The 21,503-nt window shown below is 33.8% G+C and overlaps 1 protein-coding gene across 1 annotated transcript in view; it reads right to left on the bottom strand.

The window, feature by feature from the left end:
• Positions 1 to 648: 648 nt before the first annotated feature.
• The window catches only part of CCDC91 (coiled-coil domain containing 91), a 294,142-nt gene continuing 273,287 nt past the window's right edge, over positions 649 to 21,503 (bottom strand). Inside the window, exon 13 of the mRNA XM_011363116.2 lies at positions 649 to 1,695. Within this exon, the coding sequence (XP_011361418.1) occupies positions 1,585 to 1,695 (111 nt within the window). The 3' untranslated portion in view covers positions 649 to 1,584. The remainder of the gene's footprint in view (positions 1,696 to 21,503) is intronic.

Raw genomic sequence — 21,503 nt, 5'->3', positions numbered from 1 at the left:
ATTATTCTGTTATCTTTAAGGGCAGCTCTGTGGGGAAAAAAGCACCACAGCAATCCAAGAGTTTATCATCACACGTGGTAGGTGTTCTGCAAATACTCATAGACTGCTGTCAATTTGTTTGAAATTACTTCAGACAATTATTAGTTTATGTCAACAGTAAAGTTGGAACCCTAAATGGAAGAAGAATCTTTCTGTGGTAGGGGAGAAAGAGAGGTATAGACTATTATATTCTCTTGATAGATACACTCTTTCTGGACCTTAGTTTGTGACCTTCTATGCTTCATTTTCACATAAATCATATCTGAGTAACTTGTAAAATATCATTTTAAATTTGATGACAGAATCAGTGATTTTAAATATGACCATAACATTGTGTTATTGGCTCGTTCTTTAAGTAACCCTCTCCCCTTTTTATACTAAGCCGCATTTCAATTCAGTGGCCTGCTTGCTTTAATTTCTTATTTAAATTTGTAAGAGAAAACTAGTTATTTACATTTAAAGATTCTTAGTAAATGGTATTGTAACTACTTAGGGAGAGGTATATGTTAAAAACATCATCTTTCATGAAAATATAAGGTCGGGAACATTTTTTTAAAAGAAGAATTAATTTAAAAAGAAAGGATAAAAAAAGAAATAATAATAACCAAATAAGTTTTTGGAGCTCTTTTTATTACACTCAGAAATCCCAGAAAAGTACAAAGCCCATGAAAGTAGAAGCATTTCAGAAAACCAGACAAAACGTTTGCATACATTTTAATGACATTTAGTTGTGATGTTAAAAAAACTCATGATTTCCCACTGAAGAACACTGCTCATAAATTAAGTACATTTTGCAGTACAAGAATTTCATCTCTTATATTTGAACCTCAATTTGTATAAATTGTTGTTATATTCTTTTTCCAGAGATTAAGTTCATGGTATGATTCATTTAAAAAATGGCTTTATTGATTCATAGTGACTTTGAAGAACAGAAATAGGAAATAAGCATATATCACATACATACCACTTTAAGTGGTACATCAGATCAAAGATGAATTAATAAAATAATCTTTAGTGTTTTCTATTTTTACCAATGAAAATAGATCCCACTACAGAAAAGAAGTTTGGTATTATCAGAATGAGATGTCGAAATCCATGCTGTTTTTATCCTCAAAATCAAAAAAATATGATTACATTCTAGAATCTTACCAAGAGTCACTGGGAAGCAACAAGTAAAGAGATTTACTTTTGCCGAATACAATATAATAGGCCACTGGAGGCTATAAAGTTTACTTAATTAACTTTTGGTAATGTGGCAATTTTCAATAGCTTTTGGGTCACATCATACTTTCTGTTGCTGCTGCTACTACTATAACTACAACTACTACTAAAATAATGGTAAATGTAAAGGAGAAAACAAAAGAAAATAAATTGCACATTAGATTTCTCGATAGTTCTAAATATTGTTTTGGTTTATCCTTGAAGTGGAAATCAATTCTCTAAGGTGTGAAAAGAAAACAAAAGCATCCTTATAATTCACAGCATGTATTTTAGAGGTCTAATGATTTATCCATTGCCAGTGTGGGTTAGCTCGTCATGTTCTCTTTATTCAATGTCAACTGGTTCCGTAGCTATCAAAGCACTTAACTGTTTCTGAGCACAGGAGAGGAACAGTTCCAAACTGGACAGGCTTCTTTGGCGTATGACTTGATCAAGCTGTTGATTTTTTTTTTTTGAGAGAGAGAGAGAAATAGAAAAAAATACACTTAGTTGAGGGATAAAGAATATTATGCCGCTGAAGCCTACTAGAGAAATCTTTTCAGATGATGATTTAGAAAATCAAATAGTGCTTTAAACTCAGAGACAATGTAGTCAGTATTTCTGGGTTATTGTCTAAGGTGAGATGATAATCATTACAATAATTGATGTTAGTATTCAGTTATTGGAAAAATAACAAAATTTGATCAGAGTGATTTAAAAAATATATAAAATAGTAAAAAATTCCAGTTCTTAATGAAAATACAGGCCAAACATCCATAAATATCATCTAAATATAATAGATGTAAGAAAAGAAATACACAGTACAGAAAAACAGCATATTTCTACCATGCATAGGGTTTAGTAGGACAAAGGAGAAGAGAAGGGATAAGCAATTTTCTGATTTAGAGAAAAGTTCTTGGGAAAAGTGTACTTTAAGAAATATTTGATACTGTTGAAACTTATTTGACTTCGTTTTCCTGCCGAGTTAGAGATATTTTACTAGGATTGTTTGAATGTTTCAATAGAAAGTTAATAAATAAAACAGAAGGTTTAATAATAAAACAGGAGGTTTAATAAAGAACATTCTGGATAATAAGGATTATTGACATATCAAGAAAATTTCTAACTCTCCTGCTCTAAAAAATTTGCCCATAGTATAAAAATAACAATGATATCACACTGCCTACTGGTTACAGAACTATCAAGGAATTCAAAAGAAAGCCAAATAAAGTCCATTTCACAATCTATATCTGTCATATTTATGTAAGAGTTGACATATTTTTCCCACAAGTTCCTGCAAAAAAAAAAAAAAAAAGACAAATCCAAGCAAAAATTCTGAATTAAACTAAACTTCTATAATCCACTGACATTCCAAGTGACTGAAAAATTGGAAGGTTACAGCTTTGAAGTATCCTAAGAATTAATAAAAAAGAATGCATTATATTTAGAAAAATGCTCATGTAAAAAAATCGAACATCGGTAAGAGTCCCTTAAATTCTAATATTTTAGGATTTTAATATATGCATAGGAATAGAATTTCTGCTTATCCTTTTCCTCATTGTTTTTCTTCTTCTCTCAGATAATACCTTTAGGTGAGTATATACTTTCTGCTTAGAAGTCTTTGTTAAATAAGCTAGGTCATTGCATTATAAACTCCAGGTGGGCAGAAATCTTGTTTGTCTTGCTAACTAGCATACCCCAGCATCTAGAAGAAGGTCTGACACATATTAGACACTCATAAAATATTTGCTGAAATTGAATGAATCAATAAATATTTAACCCCAATAGAGCAAGGCAATCTACTAGAAAATGATAGATGGGCTTTTAATTCTGAGAGTGAAAACATGCCTAACTTAATCTAAAAGATATGTAGGGATTAAAATTGGATTTTTAAAAGTTTTATTTTTAGATATGTAAACCAGATTGAAATCTAAATAAATGCAGTTTTTAAAATTATTCTGCACTTGGTCCAAATTCAAATAATACAGAAGAGTATACCAACACCGAGCTCCATTCCATTTCCAGTGGTTTCTGTCTCCTTTTGGATGTTTTCAAGCATTTAAAGATAGATTTTAAAAAATATTTTGTCCGGATCTTATCATTGGTAACTTTGGGAGGGTTCACACAATCAGTTAGTTCCATTGCCATTACTGGAAAATTTCCCTATCTCATTTTTTAGAAATTGTTTAACTGTACTCCATGATTTATTTAGTTATACACTCCAACTGATAGACATGCAAGTTTATTGAAATTTTGTTTGGTTGATTTTGAAGCACCAAAGAAATTTACAGCCTGAGGGCACTCCCTTCAAAAGATGTTCAAGGGTTTCTCTTGGACAGATTCTAATACATGGAATTTTAAGTCATAAGATTTGCATATTTTAAATTGTGATAGATATTACCAAATTGCTTTCCAGAGTGAGGATATCAATTTATGAGCACCATCTGCAGCATTGGAGAGGACCAGTTTTCCCTGTTTTCTTCTTTTAAATGGTTGTATACTTTTCTAGTATATATTTATATGAATATTTTATTATTTATTTAAAAATTTTTCTATTTATAGACATTTGGATTATTTCTAATCTTTTGCTATTATAATCAATGCTGTAATGGGCATCCTTCAACATAGACCTCTGTATATTTATGCTGATATTCTTATGGAAATTACTGAGTCAAAAAATGTCACCTCCAATGTTACTTCTATGATAAATCAGGTTTCCATATATGCATGAATCTTTGGGCTTCTTAATCTGTTCCCACAGACAATTCATCTATCCCTACAGAAATATAATGTTGTCTTAACTACTACAACTTTATAATAAATCTTAATATATCACATATTAACAACCATATTAACTCCCATACCATCAAATATTTCAGATAAATATAAATTAGTGAACACATAATAAAATAGAATTTTTTAAAAAAGTGATTGGACTAGACTGATACTCCTTTTTTTCATAAAGCACAAAAAACAAGCAAAGTTCAAAGGTATATTCTTTTGAGTTATATCAACAGGTGATCATTTCTAAGGCAAGGGAATTATGTAGTCAAAACTGAGGATAGTTGTACCCGGAGTTGTATTGGGAGGGTGGAGTCAGGTAAGATGAGATATATAGATTTTGGCGGTAGCTTCATGAGTAATTTTTTTACTATTACGTTTCATGACTTATATGTGTTAGCTAATAATTCAAAGTCTTTTGAAGGCCTCCTAGAACAATCAGGAGTCCCATTAAAAGCAATTCTAACTTAATATCTTAGAAGTTTATGGATGTTAGATAAAGGAGAAACTTTTCTCTTTTTGAAGGTACATAGCACAAACAATGTATAACTAGCATTCAATCTGTGATTGTTGCTAAGTAATAATAATCATCTGGATTTATGCATTCAGAATGAATATTGTGTAATTTTTTTAAAAAAGCAAGGATATGTATAAGGATAAAAAAGTTTGACAGAATTATATTTAAACACACCAAGCACTTTTCTCTTCCTTGTGTTAGGAGTCACTCTCTAATTAGTGACTCTAAGATGATGGATGTACTGGTTTTAGGTTTAGGCAGATGCAAGGCTCACTTCATTTCTTTCACCATGCCTCCCCAGAAATATTTGAAGGCAAGAATCCATTTAATAAACAGGAGCTCAACACTTTAAGAAGCAACAAGGTGACACTGACAATGTGAAGAGTAATATCGACTGGGCCATTTCAGTGCTGAGCTTCCAATTCGGTGGGTCCTTCCTGGTCAGTGACGGGGATCACTTGAGACCTTTCTCTTAGATGGTGAATTTCTCTCTCTGAAACCTTTCTCTTAGATGGTGAATTTCTCTCTCTGAAACAAGTACATCAAACTGATGATCTTGGCGAATTTCTGAATTTCAACAGCTTCTGTTTTATTAGGCATTACCTTAGTATCTTTTATTGAAGCAAGAAGAATTTTGGCATAATATTCAACTCTTTTTGCCCCTTGAAGAGTGGGGTTTAGTTCTGTATTTGTGGTTTTCATTTCAAAGTGAATCAAAGATTTGTATTCTGTGACTTCATGCTGACAGTATTATATCCAGAGTAGTAGTGGCAAATATTTTTGGATATGAAGTTTATAATCTCTTCATAACAGTGTAGCTCTAACTGCTTTGTTTTCCCTTCCATTTTGTTGCTGCAGCTGCTATTCAGCTTGTAGATACCTGAAAAATCTGGAATTTCTGAGTTCTCTGAAATATATACCGTGGCGTTATAAATCTCCCCACACCCCTTTGTTATCTCTTTAGTTTGCTGGTATGCTGCTGAAAACAATTTAGAAACATACTACTTGCTAAAAGTTAATATTTATAAGCTTAAAGGAAAAAAAAGAACACATGACTTCTCAATAATTGCTAATATTAGATTTACCTTTCCATTGGTACTTCATGCCGTAGCAAAAGAAAAACAAAACATCTGTAGACCTTATCTTTCTTTTATTTCCTAGTCACTAAAACACAAAATGAAGGATGGTGAATTTATACTGGTCTAAAGAGCAAAATTCAAAGTCAGTCATAAACAAATATGGTTTATTTTAATGGAACTGTTAAGAATACTGTTTATATTCCTTAAAATCTGAAAATCTAATACATTGTTTTTGAATATCTATCTATCTATCTATCTATCTATCTATCTATCTATCTATCTATCTATCTATCTTATTCTAACAAGGTATACCAAGAGATGTGAAAACAGGTTTACCTTTATCAAAGTTACTTTTACAATTTATCCTCCTGCAAATTTTAAACTTATGATTAAAAAGTGACCTAATTTTTCAAAAAGAATGGATATCCAAAAAACCATGGATTGGAAGTGACTCATAGCAAATGTTATCAGTTTAATAATAATAATAATATGTTTTATGAATTCAATTTTCATATTCACTAACAAGCTCTTTCACAGATATTGAAGAAAGGTCAAGTTGATGATATGGAACTGCATGCAATTACTCAGGCAGATTTCCAGTTAACATCACCATATTGAGTAAGAAGGGTGTTTACCTTCTGATAAGAAATGAAATTGTTCTTCAGTTTCTTATTATGATGCTGTCCTTTTAACATTGTCATTTGAATATGAATGTCTCTTTTTCTGACTTTTCCATATACTCCTTCCCATATACACTCAATTTTTTTAAAAAAGCAAGCTGTTTGAGATTGAGACAATCAATTAATCAATTAGTCAATCAGTTGCTCAATAAAATAATCAAAACTGCCCACTATTTGTGCTCTGACACATGGGCAAAAAAAAAAAAAAGAAAGAGTATATAATAATGTCCTTGTCCGTAAGAGGTTTGTAGTCTTGAGAGACATACATGCAATAATTAAAGAACAATTAGGTGCTGACATGTACAGTAAAGACAGAGTCCAATGGGAGATCAGAGAGTTGGAGAAGATCATAGTGAGAATGTATAGCAGAGAAAACTTACAAAAGTGGAACTTGAACAGGCTTTTAGAGTACCAAGGGCATTTCATCAAAGAACAACAATATGTGGAAGAAAATTTAGGAAAGTAGATAGTAGGAATAAAGATAGACACACTGAGGAAAAAAACACTGTTTAGAGACATTGAGGAAGAAAGCTTGAATCTATTGAAGAAAGTCTGCTAGTATTCGTACATTCTTTTTTTGGTCCATTTATTCACTATTAATTTAGTACCTACTATGTGCCAGGCACTGTTTTAGGCACTGGAAATATAGTGGTGAATAAGACATTCTCTGCTCTTACATAATTTATATTTTAGTTTGAGGAGACAAATTAATATTCTTCAGGTGGAGAGCAGTACCATAAAAAAATAAAGTAGGGTAAAGGATCTGACAAATTGAGAGATTTCTTTTGGGTAGATTGATTAGAGAAAACCACTGAGAGAATTAAGAGTCTTGAAAAACATGAGGGAGGAAAGGAATTATGCAAAAAATCAGGAAAGAAAATGTCAAGGCTGATGGTACTCCAAGAGAAAAGTCCCAAATGTGGGTTGGAGTTGGTTTGACTGAGGACTGGGCAATAAATATAATGGAGCAAAATGGGCAAGGGGAGGGCTGGTAGGAGAAAGGATCAGAGAAGTGGATGGTGGGCACATAGGATATTCTAGAGAGTTGTCAGCAAGAGTGTGACCTATGTTTGAAAACAATCACACTTGATACTGGGAACAACTGACTGTAGGGACACAAGCATGAAAGAAAAAAAAAAAAAAGGAATGGGAGACTTTTGGTCTGGGAAAGATATAAAGTTAACTAGACCACTGGCCAGAGCCATAATAGCAGGCCGAGTCTGCTGGTGGATTAAAAGTGTGGATGAAAGAAAAGGAAAAATAAAAGGTGATTCTTAGAATGATGGTGCTATTTACAGCAATATGATGAAATGGAGCTCGAGTGAGTTGGCCAGAGGAAATTCGGAGTTTTGTTTTGGACTAGGTTAGTCTGTCTAATCCTATTAAATATATCAGGAGTATCGGATATAAGAGATCAGGGAAGAGATCAGGACTAGAGATAAGAATTTGGAAATCATCTACATATAGAAGGCATTTAAGCATAGATGAGATTACTAAGGGAATGAAAGTAGATAAAAGAGGAAAGGTCAGAAGACTAAGTCTTGGGGCGCTCTAACACATGATCTGGCCAAGAAGCAGTGGGATATGAGGTCTGATAGATAATCATTGTAACAGGTTGAACCGTGTCCCCCAAAAAGACATGTTCAAGTCTTAGCCCCCAAACTTGTGCATGTGACCTTGTTTGGAAATAAGGTCTTTGCAGATATGATTAAGATGTACAGTTAAGATGAGTTCATATGGATTAGAGCGGCATGAAAAGAGACACAGAAACAGAGACACAGGGAAGAACATTATGTGAAGCCTGAGGCAGAGAGATGCCTCTATAAACCAAGGAATGCAAACGATTGCCAGCAACACCAGAAACTGGAGAGAGGCTGGGAACAGATCGTGCCCTAGAGCCTTCAGAGAGAGTATGGCCCTGCCAACACCTTGATTTTGGACTTCTAACCTCGAGAACTGTAAGAATATATTTCTGTTGTTTTAAGCCATCTAGTTTGCGGTGCTTTGTAACAGATCGGGGAAACTAACAGTGACTTTTCCAGATTGTTAAGGTCCTTATATATCAGTGTAGTGTTTCCCACAATGTACAAAACACAGTTTCTCTGTAGCAGGTGTTCTGTTTAAAATAAATAAAAGGCTTTTTAGTCAAGTAAATTTGCGGAATGCAGGATTAAAAGGTTTCTTTTCAGAGCTTTTGTGCTAGTAAGCACTGTGAATTGCCAAAATGGCTATATAGTATAGGTGATGTTTCTTAGACTTTTAAACCTTGGAATCACATGTGCTGGTGTATGTAAAGCATACTTTGGAAAATGCCCCACAAATCAATTTCTCTTGAGAACTTCTCTAGGCTCAAAACAAACTGTAAACACGGAGACCACACTAATTAGGTTTCCCTTTAATAAGAAGTAATTATGAAATTTTAATAGTAAGAGATTTTGAGACTGCTTAGTTGAACATCTGCATTTTACACTTGTGGAAAGCTGATGCTCTGAGTGGTTAAGAGACAATTTCACAAACCTAATATATCCTCCTACACTTACAAAAAATATAATCCTTTAAATTGAATTTACATATATTAACCTGAGTTTATCTTTGCTTAAAAAACTCTACTATGTATCAAGTAGATTCTATGGCCTCATTAAATTTTTGACAATGAAAAGATAAGATATCCTTGGATACCAGCATTACGGCCGAAAACTATTCTGGGTGAGATGATAGGACTATCTTTATTCTTGATGTAGATATGAAGGAAGTGGATTATGGATCAATTTTAGAACTTATTAAACAAACAACTGTAACAGCCTGGTTCATTTTATGAAATCATCACAGTAAGGGCTGATAGACTTGAAGAGCAAGTCATTCTTGAGCGGCGATTTTTTTTTATTGTAATATTTAAATATTTTTCCTTTAAATGACACTATCTTTACTTTTCTCCTGTATCCTCAAATTCTGCTACTCTTCATTTCAGCCTAAGAAAATTTAGACTTAGCTGTAACATTACTGGTTTCATTAATGAAGGTTCTACAGTACGTTTTATTACTGGTATACTAACCATAAAGAGCTTCTCTTTTAAACAGTCTTTTTTTTATGCTTTCAGATCAGTAAATTTGATTACAAGAGGGATATATTGTACATAAAACTGAAGTTTCGGAATGAAACCTTTTCTCTGGGAATATAACATGCCATTATTGTAAATCATGTTGAAAGAGACTTTGAACCAACTTCAGGATAATAGTATTGCTTAAAAATACATGTTTAGAATGACTCTAACTAAAATATTCAATATAGTCAGGGCAGTGGTTCGAACTAAGGCCAGTTGCCTCAACCTGAACTTCAGAAAATGTAGGCTTAACCTCTTTATCAGAATGTTTACAGGCCATCATTCAGGTCTCATGATGATTTTCAATCCAGAGTTCATGTCTCCTTTTCTCTGAGAATACTTTTCAATTTTAAAGTGTATTTCAAGTCTATCTGACTATATAGTTAAAAAATGTCAACACATAAAGAAGTTTTGTAACTTTCTAGCACTCATAAGATGAATTACAGATGCTCTTTTGGAGTAAAGAAAAACGGGTACAAAGAGTCTTAAATTGTACTGGCCACAACTTAAAATCTGTTGTTGTTTTTTTTTAATCTTGTTTTGTTTTAAGATGTCTCAGGGTAAGTAAATTCTCTGCTTTCGGATCATTTAAAATAAGTTCTACATACTTGGGCAGCTCTGCCTTTTTATACCAAAGAATCCGTTGGGAAACGAGAATACTCATTTTTGCTCTTAACTAAATCATCTGGGCAGAATAAACCAATATGTATTCCAGACTCTAAAGTGCAGGCACACCACCCTGGAATACAATTTTATTCAATATTACAAGTTAAAAAACAGCAGTTGGCCAGGAAAAGATTCACTGTAATAGTGAGTGAAGATCTTACTTTTACTTACCTGATAGCCGGCAGTAGACTTTCTAGTATAAGCTTTTCTATATGAAGTTTAATGAATTCAAAAAGAATTTTGGTAAGAACTGCTTTAGTCCTAATAAGATAATTTCCAAAGAAAATCTAAAAATTTCCAAAACACTTTAAAAAAGAAAGCCTTAGATTGAGGGGAATTTTAGAAAAAAAAGTAGAGGTAGATGAAATTATATAGTAGTTACACAGAAATCCTATCTTAGGGCTCTGATCCAAGGGTTATATTTACCTATTAATAAGTTCCATATCCTACTTTCTAGAATTCAATGGTGAGTTAAGAATGTATTGCAAACCTAAGATAGATTGATTGTGGCAAGTGAGACTGATTTTAATACGACAGTACACATAAAGTTTTTAATGGAATTTGTTACACGCTCCCAAAATATGAACAACCTTTTTCTACATTGTTTTGAGATTTTGTTTAGTGAAAAAATTGCAGTATGTAGGATGGCCTTTTCTAAATTAAATGAACATAAAGATCCCAAACAAATACTGTTAAATAACAAACTGTTCAAGTAACAAACACAAACTTTTGTTGTATTTTTATCAATTTGACTTTTAAAGATTTTAGTACATCTTTGTGTCCATCTAAGGAATGTTATCTGCCAATTACTATCTATTTCCTTTTATTTTGGATATCCTTGTCTAAAAATGGCAACAGCGCCTGCACATTTAAAAGATGCTGAAAAATGATTAACATTTAAATACCTATCAAATACAACATAAATATTATCTTATTCTGAGGTAAGAGAATTACATAATATCTTGGGTTATTGTCTTTCTTTGCTATTTTGAAATTTTCAAATGCTTGGTATATTTTTCCTTACATGTCTCAATCTACAAAAACAGGAAAGGGATAGTCCACTGGGCATTTTCTTAAGGTCTGCACATATATATTGAAATTGATTTATAGTGCATGATGAATAATCCAGTAATGCTGGATTAAGTCTGATCTTTTCTTGTTTTGAGAATAGTGTTACTAATTTTTTTTAGGCTCCTGAAGAGAATAGTTATCTATTTACTGTGTAACAAATCACTCCAAACTCAGTGGTTTAAAACAAACAAAAAAAACAACAAATATTTATCGTCTTAGGGTATGTGAGTCAGAAAACTGGGTGCTGTTTAACTCAGTGTCGTTGGCTCATGGTCTCTCCTGAGGGGTTGCAATCAAGGTGTGTCAGATGGACCATAGTCAACTCAAAGTGCAACAGGGGAAAGTTTTGCTTACAAGCCCATTCAGTGGCTGTCGACAGGCCTCAAAACATTCACTTCCAACAGAGCTGAGAGCCGTTCCACAAGTCTGGCTAATAATATGGCAGCTGACTTCACCCAAAGCAAGCAATCCAAGAGAGCACGAGCACACCAAGATAGTGAGAAAGCACCCAACACAGAAGCCACTGTCTTGTTATAACCCAATGTCATTCAGCCCAGCTCAAGCTCAAGGGGAGGAGATTACATAAGTACAGGGCTTCACTGGGAAACATCCACTATATATTATCTAATTTTTATTCTCTTGAAACTCTGTGAACGAGGCCACTGAGGCTTGGAGGTGTTATAACTTGCCTGAGTGGCAGGGCCAGGATTCAAATCCAGGTGTGCATGACTCCAAACCTATTCACTAAACCACAATACTACATTGCCTTCTCAGATAAGACTTCAGTTATGTCTGGGGGCCTTGGCACAAGATCTGTTTTGCTATAAATACGTAGAGGTTTCTTGCATTGCATACACTAGTACAAAAACCTGTCAGGATGCCAAAGCCCTAGAGATACAGTCATTGAAACATGTAATTATCTTTTCTTCCTAAACAGTAGGTTTAGGAAGGTTTCTGTTATATTAACATACAAATGATTCCCTGAAATGCAAAAGAACCATTTAAAGAAAAACTGGTACATTAAATACATCATATACTAAATCACTGCCTTAAAGAATCTTTAAACATCAGTGGCTGTATATGAAAACAACAGACTTTTAGGTCCATACAAGAAAAGGGAAACATTCATAAAGGCAATGTGTGGTGCGGATCTCACCTTGTGGTACCTTTATGAGGCTTAGACAATCTTTGCTTGCTTACCTTCACATTTCCACTGTTGCTAGAACTTGCTAAGTTCATGTGTGAGCTGTTTCACAGCTGTGATGCATACACGATTCCCATTAGGAAATCTGTAATACCCCAAATTGAACCAATGGAACAAAGTACCATTTAATCAAATGGAAGTCAGTGTGACTACCTTTGTCCTCTTATTTTAAATAAATAGGATTGCTCTTCTTCATTGTTCAGAATTTTATGGTGTGTGCTTGATCACTGAAGTATTTAAAAAACTACCATCTGTCTGGCACATTTTAAAACAGATTTATCCTACTGAGGGAACCAAGTGGGAAAATACTCTGTCAGTCTTCTTAAAGTCCATTGCTGCCTCCCAGCTGGACAGAAGAATGTAAGAAAACTCTTAACCTTCCTTCTTCTTGTAAATAAGTAAAGGAGGTTTGCTTTCAATTAAGAAAGCTAAAATTGGATATCCTTGCCTAAAAATGGCAACAGCACCTGCACATTTAGAAGATGCTGAAAAATGATTAACATTTAAATACCTACCAAACACAAGTTATGAGAAATCAGGGATTATGGGAAAGCCTGCAGGTTCTCTCTGAATATCCATTCTTCTTATCTTTCTTACCAATAAAATTCAAGTTTATTTCTAGGAACAATGCAAAAATCCTCAAGCCATAATTCCTAACACTCCTTTCCAGCTAGGGGCAGCTAAAGAGATGCGAAGGGAAACTGTTAGGTAGGATCCCAGGAGAGCTCCTTTAAAGTGGGACAGATGCCTCTCCCAAATTCTTTTTCTGTTTTTGGTTGTTTCATTCTTCCTTTCTCCTCCATCACAAATTGCCATTTTGTAGCTTTAGTAACGCAAGCTAATGCTAAAGATACAAAAAGTCCAAAGACAGAAGGATCCTGTATCCTTTATGACTTTGTTAAGATTAAGCTTCCACACTAGCTCTGAACTTCTCACCTTAAGCCATTGCTATTTCTAGTTTCTGTTACTATGAGGCAAATATAAATCCCAGTGATAAAGGTACAAACATTTTACTGTACATGTCTACGATTACATCAAACAAAAATTTACATTTTAGAGTACAAGCTCAAGAACTTGAGGATAAGCTCAAAATGTTAATTAAGTGAATGAGACAGAAATTTTGGGAGAGTTGAGAATTTAAATTTGGGGCTGAAAAACAAACAACTAATGAACACAATCTCCCGTAATAACTAAAGAGTATAAAAATTGTAAAAAATAAAAATAAAATAATCATAATGATCAGATTATTCTGATCACATGAATGTATGTGTATGCAGCTTGCATTGGTAAGTGCTTTTTTTTCCTTTTCTCTGCTACATAGAGTATTTGCATTCACGAGCTAGAAGAGCAAAATGAAAAAAAAAAAAAACCACCTACAAATGTTTAAAACAACATATAATGGGGATGGATTTAAAACTGTAGCAATGAAATTTTGCCTACCCAAATAAGTTAACTTGTGAGGTCTAGAAAGAAATATAAAGTTTCTAATCAATTAAAAATTATTAATATTATGTGTAAAATATGATTGTAAATTTATCCCTGGGAAACGCAACTTGATTTACAGATTAACTTTGATAAGCAGACAGCACCTTATGGTGTGTATTTATTTATACTGAATTTCTTCAGTTTCATACTCATTAATGTGATTCTCATTTTCCATTCACTGAGATTTTTAACAGTACATATAATTTAAGTTGCCACAAATCACTTCTGGAACAAAGAGGTATTTAATAAATACTTCAATGCAGTGGGAAAAACCAAAGACATTCTGATCTAAACCATAGATATAAGAAAACTCCTCTCGACAATAAAATAATAGCATTAATAGCTAACACTGGAAGTGAATATTTTATATGCTAGGTAATATTGTAAGCCCTTTACATGTGCTAACCCATCTAATTTTGACAATAATTGTATGTGAAGTAGGCACTATTTTTATCTCCATTTTACAGATAAACAAAATGTGGCCAAGAGAAATTAAAGTACTTTCCTAAGTTTACATATATAACAAATAATAAAGCATGGTTTTAATCCCAGAAATCGGATTTAAAAACCCACACTCCTAATCTTATACTACATTTCTCTTACTAAGACAAAAATTTTACCTATGCCATGCTGTAACGTTAATAAAGAGCTTTTCCATAAAATGGGACAATCCAGTAATGCAGAATTGGTGGCATTTTGGGTAGAAATTTCATAAATTGATGGTCCATGGGCCAGAGACATTTATGAGGCTGGTATAAAAGCTACTATATGACTTGTTTCTATTTCAGTCATTCACTTTTCTTGTCAACTAAGCAACACTGACCTTCTGTATTTGCTTTTTATGTAACCAAAAGACGCAAATAGTTGTAAGCTGTAATTCCTACAGAAACAGCAATCTCAACTGATATAAATTCTCATTTAAAACTCCAATTTCTCACCTAGGAGAAACTGAGGAGATTCAGTATAAATAAATACACGCCATAAGGTCCTGTCTGCTTATCAAAGTTAATCTGCAAATCAAGTTAGGAAGGCTCAGAAGAAAATCTGGCAAAGTTACTTAAAATGTTTTATGTAACTAATTTTTACTAAGCAACATTATAAATGCAATGGAGCTAGGAAGTAAGAAGAATGAAAGTTGAGAGAGTTTTCTTAAAAAAAAAAAAAGAAATGTTATCCTTAAGTGCACACAGTGCAGTTGAGATGCCCCTGAAATAACATAGATAGTAGCAACACAATCTCAAGACATCTGCTTTCTCCGCTGCACAGTGTATTTACCTGAGGACTCAATTAATCAAGGCAATGCAGCCAAAGCATTGAAAACTTTTCTTCTTGTGTTTTAATGTAAACAAATGATATTATGCAAGGGAATGAAAAAATCAAGCAATCTAAATGGTGTGTGGTAAATCAAATACATACTATTATATAGAACTTTCATGGGTATGACCTATCCAAATGATTTACCACCTCATTTACTTTATAGATATTACTACACTTGGATGAAAAATTATGATAGTTTTGCTGATGTATATCTAGCAAATAAAAAACACTATGGAGTTTAAAATCTGTTAAATGTCAGTATGTCAAACTAAAAATCTAATCATATTCTCTGAACACCTGGAGGTCCTACCTACTTTTCTATGAAAATCTAGCCACCAAAAACTATACAGATTCAGAGAATAGAAGCAGGACTACTTCGTAACTCATTCTATAATGCCAGCATTACCCAAATACCAAAACCAGATAAAGACATTACAAGAAAAAAGAACAACAGGCTGTTATCCCTCATGAATATAGATGCAAAAATCCTCAACAAAATATTAGCAAATAAAATCCAAAAAATTATAAAAATGATTAAACATGACCAAGTTGGATTTATCCAAGGTATGCAAGGCTGGTTTAACATTCAAAAATCAATTTATATAATCATCACATCACAGGCTATTGACATCAACATTGATCATGTCAACAGATGAAGAAAAAGTGTTTGAGAAAACCTAACACCCATTCATGATAAAAACTATCAGCAAACTAGAAATAATGCAGAACTTTTTCAACTTGATAAATTTTTGTTACAAAAAACCTAAAGCTAACATCATATTTAAGGTGACAAACTCACAGCTTTCTCACTATAATCAAGTACAGATAATAACCCAACTTCTAAAACAGTGCTTCACTGGAACTAAAGAAGATTCCTTTCAGTGGTTTCTAGATGTATAATCTCTGCTTGCCTAGGCAGTTTTTTAAAACCAGTCCTCTGGTCACTCTTCATTGTACATTTCGAATAAAATATTAGCTATGTGTGCATTTTAAAAATTAATCTTTGAATCCAAGCCACACCATGGAGACGTAAAATTATTAGAAAGAATTCTGCCCTTGTCTGCAGATACTTCCTTATCTGTCTTTGAGTGGAGGAGAGGTGTCCCTGAACGAGTTACTGTGGATACAAAACAAATTACCCCAAAACTCAGTGGTATAAAACAACTATTTATTGCTCATGAAAACTGTGGTATAGGAATCTGAATTCTGCAAAGCCATGACAGTTTGTTTTTGTTCCATGATGTCTGGAACCTCGGTTGGAAGACTTGAAGGCTAGGGACTAGAATCATCTGAGAGCTCATTTGCTTTCATACCTGTTGGTTGATGCTGGCTGGAGGCCTCAGTTCCTCTGCATCTGGGCCTCTCCAAGTCATCCCCCCACAGAGGCTAGTGTGAATTTCATCACAGAGTGGTGGATAGTTTCCACAAGTGAGTGTTTCAAGAGAGAAAAAGAGGTAGGTGGGAGTCTTAGTGCCTTTTATGATCTAGCTTCAAAGCCACACAGTGTCATATCCATCACATTCTATCTGTTGAGGCAGTCACAAAGTCTAGCCCCAGATTCAAGGGAAGGGGAAACAGACTCTGCTTATTGCCAGGGAATGGCAAGAGAATGTTAGACTGGGAACACTACTGTGGCCATTTTGGGGAAATGTAACCTGCCACAGGTCCTAATTAGATACTATTCCTTGACATTCTCATTTCTTGAGAGTGTTAGTCCTATCTCCAGTTCAGATATTGTTGGAGTAAGTCACCACCTTGCTTCTAAATTCACCTAAATTATAAGAGATAATATGGATCTCGATTTGTAGTCAGGAAGAATAACTTCAATCTTTAGGGGACTTAAAACGTAGGAAAAAGTAAGGTTGAGAAATAACAGATATGGAAGATTTAGCAAATAATGATGGAGATAATATATTTGTAGGACAAATTACTTCCAGATTAGTCTTATTTTCAACAAAAGCACTTGCAAATGGACTTGCTTTACTTCTTGAAAAGGTAAACTTCCTTAAAAATGTATCACACTGTGTCTCCCTGAAAATATATGCCCTGGCCTACACGTAATTTCTGTCCCCACTGTCTCTGAGTGCCTTCCTCAGCAAGTAAAAATCAAGAAGAGAACCAGGCACTCATTTTACCCTAGTGACTTTACATAAATCCCATTCTTAATGCTGTGGGTTTATATTGCTCTGAGAGTTCAACGGTATGAAAATGTTCCTAAAGCCTCAATGTAAATGTTTCCCTAATCCAATTAAAGCCACAAAACATACCCAGATGAATGAGTAAGTAACTGAGCTAAAGAACTCTCTCCGACCCTGATACCACTGTCAGTCTTGGCATCGACTTCATCGGTCAGCACTTCCCCCTAAGCATGGCATGGCTCAGATGGGAAACCAGCACTCCAGCTTACTCTTGTCTACTCTTGTACACTCAGAAAAAACCCGTATGCTCTTCCAGCCAAAGCTCTGGAGGGGATTCTGAACGTACTTTTAAAATATAAAGAATAAGGATTGAAATATTGGATATATAAAAAGCAGACACAAAACAACACAACAATCTATTTCAATTGATTTTCTCCTTTTAAAGCTAAGACATAATCAATATACCTTACATTTAAAAAAGGAGTATAAAGCAGGAAGCCAAATCTCTTCCATTCCACCTCTCAAAGACAATTACTTTTGTCTTCTGCTTAAATATATTTTGTAATACAACATACACAAAGAGATACATAGCAAAATGCATTTAAATATATGGGATCGTAGGATTAAGAAGGTTTTTATAATGATAATCAACAAATGCAGATAAATATCATTCTTTTTAATGACTGTACAGTATTCCATTGTAACATAATTCATTTAACTAGTCCCCTATTGATGGACATTTAGGTTGTTTCTAATTGTGAAAATCTCAAAAAATAAAACGTTATTGTGTGAATAGGTTCTGTGGGATTTGACCAAAAACATAATATCAAATTTGATAAGGATTTACTGTTAAAATTTCTTTAGTTGCTTAAAAGGCAGTTGAAAGGGAAGAGAAAGTTGTTTAAAGATATACACATATAGATGATACTTTATTTCATAAAACAGAAAAGTCAGTAAAAATGGGTTGGTAGTAACATTTAGGGCTTGGACTCTCGTTAATGAGGCCTTTGGGAAAATATAAACTCTCCTCCTGAATTCAAATCTCAAGCCTGCCCACCACATTCTTGTTTTCAGCTTGAGCTTCTGGCACTTCAGCCTGCAATTGAGGTCTTGCAACAGAGGCCAAACTAAACATTTGGGAATAAAAATTATAATGACCTCCTTTTTTGTTTGTTTGTTTTAAGTAACATATAACATGAAGTAAAACAAAGAAAAATTAGGATGGGTAAATAACTCTTAATAAATAGGAAACTTATCTTTCAAAGCACTTTCTTGGATATTCACACATTATTCAGAATAGATAAGAAATTGCCAGTGTAAATTAGGTTGGCCTTTGGAGCAGAGAAGGATGGGGAGATATGAATTCCTTCATAGATGTAAGAAACACACACACAAAATAAAATTACCCAAATGCGTGGGTTAATGGTAGAAAAAAAGATTCATTCAAATTAACTTTCCACATCTCCATGTCTAGCTAAGTTTGCAAGACTGACTAATGGTCATTCTAGAGAAACCTCAACAGATTGATTGTTGTTGTTTTTAATCATGAACTTTTTCATGTAGTTAAACCCTAATTCACTCTATTTTAAGAAGAGGAAAATAATTGTCTGCCCCTCAAGGCTTTCATATCAAACATATCAAAACACATTAATGATGATGTAAAAAGCACTCTGACATGTATAGCAAGAAATACTTCAGCGTCAGAAGACTATTCTCTTCTTAAAATGTCAGATTGTTCTCAAAAGCCTAACGGAGTCTGTGGACTTATTAAAAGAGTATGTTAACATTTCCTCGATTAGTTTTTTAAATGTATGTTCCTGTGGTAGGAGAGTGGTTCCCTTTGGGGGGTAATCGTGATTGGAAGAAGGCCTGGGGAGAGGGGTGGTCTGGGATGTTGGTAATATTCTGCTTGATCAGAGTGCTAGTTACACAAGTGCGCTTCTTTTGTGAAAATTTGCTGAGTGGTGTTCTTAGAACTTATGTTAAACTAGAATAAAAAGATTTTATAAAAGGAAGCAGCTGAGTGGATATAGCCTCATACACTATAGTTAAGCTCTTGCTATTTAATAATTAGCACAACAAAATAAAAAAAATACTGTTTCTACACTGATAAAGCAACAACCAGTTTTACATTATTGTGAATCACTCTGTTATGTATTTCCTAAATACAAATGTTTTCTTAATACTTAAGAGTGATGCAATCAAGGATTAATTTATATGCTTTTTTTTTTTACTTTCATGCATATTAGTGTAATTAGTACTATATCTGAAAAAAAATACAATTTCCTCTAAATAAGGACAGTAAAGACTTATTAAATGCTTATAATATGCCATGTGTCAGGCACTGTGCTAAGTGGTTTACATACTCACTACCATTTAATCTTTAAAAAGCCAGTATCTTTCCCGCTGAGAAACACAATTCTAAGGTGGCACATTTTGAATATTCAGTAACATTAGCTATTATTTGCACAGAATTTCCCTTCCTTTACAGTTCCCATGTTCTTTTACTTATTCCAACATAGCTGAGGATCTATGATATCCCGGGCATGGCTCTGAACAATGTTACAATCTTTAAAATCCTGTCCTACTTCTCCAATGAGTCACTTTGAGGGAGTTATGGAGGATGTAGAGCTGGGAAAAGCTTTGTTAACAAAGTTTTGAATAGATTTTCATTTTATAATATATCTGGGACTTGACAGAGATAAGCACAGAATGAGGGGGAAGAGGCAGTACAAGGAGCCTTTCTGCAATTCAACATACTGAATAAACTCCTCTGTAAATGAGATTTATTTTCTAACCAATAACCATTCCGTGGTATCTATTCTCTTCATTATCATACAATTTGGCATTTCATTATCATACAATTTGGCATTTATCTATTCTCTTCATTATCATACAATTTGGCATGTTTTAACAACCAATCCTATTAATTCATAAACTCTATGAGAATGGGAACCACCTTTTTATACCAGAGGTTGGCAAACTTTTTTTGTACAGGCCAGATAGTAAATATTTTAGGCTTTGGGGGCCATAAGGTTTCTGCTATAATTATTCAACTCTGCTCTTGTAGCATGTAAGCAACTATAGATAATATGTGAATGAATGGATGTCGTTGTGTTCCAATAAAACTTTATTTTAAAAAAGCAGGAAGCAAGCTGGCTTTGGTCCATTAGTCACGTTTGGCAACCCTTGCTTTATTCCACAATACCTTTTATAGCACTAGACAGATAGCTGGGCTCAGTAAATACATCTTGCTTGACAGACTCAACAATAGGAAATGCAGGAAATGGGGAGGGAAGTGGCATTAATTCTGAGTTCTCTAAGAGAATATATCCATATTCTCTCTGTTTCTAACCTGGAATATACTTCTTCCTCTCTTAAATCAGATTCTAGAGCTACAAAGAACACACTCTCTACTGATTTAAGAAGTTTTCTCATATTGGGAAAAGAAAAAAAATCTGACGAGAAAATTAAATTGATGGGGAAGCACAAACTTGGTGCTCAGTGTGGTATCTTTTTCCTTGCAGGTATAAAACAGACATTTGTAAATAAGGTAGAAAAATCCGCTGGAAAAACAACCTATTCCTCAAAGGATGCATAGAAACTCAAATATGGGTGGTCCAACCAGGCAAAAGTGGTTAGCAGTGGGATTTAAAAAATAAGATTAATACAAGATGTTAAGTACTAAAATCCATCTAGTCACAAACGTGTGTTTTTAATGACATTCAGAGCCATTTCCATAAAATAAAAGAACAGAGTTATTTTATTTCATTGAAAACATTATGAAAAATCCTAGAATACACTAGAACTAAGAAACTTTTATTATTTTCTCATGGCTGAAAATCATATTCATTTGCCAGTGACAAGTAATGCTCATGGTTATGGGGGAGACAGAAGCCTGATAGCATGAGATGACAGCGAGGGACCACATCAACACATTTTTTTCCTAACATGAAATTGACATATGAGACACAGACACAGTATAGGGGGTCCTTCACAAAACTGCAACAAAATAAGTACAGCTTCTTCTCAGACTCTCCTGAATAGAACAACTATTTCAGTAACAGGAATCACCCCAGGCTCAATTTTTTGACCTCTACCCTCATTTGTTCAGCAAATATTTATTGAATGCCTATGAAGCATCAGGCACTGGTGTATATACTGGGGATACATGACTCTTTATCTTTTAAGACATGCCATTCTTCTTGGGGGGAAACAAATGACAA

This window comes from Pteropus vampyrus, unplaced genomic scaffold (genome assembly GCF_000151845.1).
Source record: "Pteropus vampyrus isolate Shadow unplaced genomic scaffold, Pvam_2.0 Scaffold82, whole genome shotgun sequence".
Classification (NCBI taxonomy): Eukaryota; Metazoa; Chordata; class Mammalia; order Chiroptera; family Pteropodidae; genus Pteropus; species Pteropus vampyrus.
The sequence above is the reverse complement of the archived record's forward strand: the minus strand, read 5'-3'. Positions and strand labels throughout refer to the sequence as shown.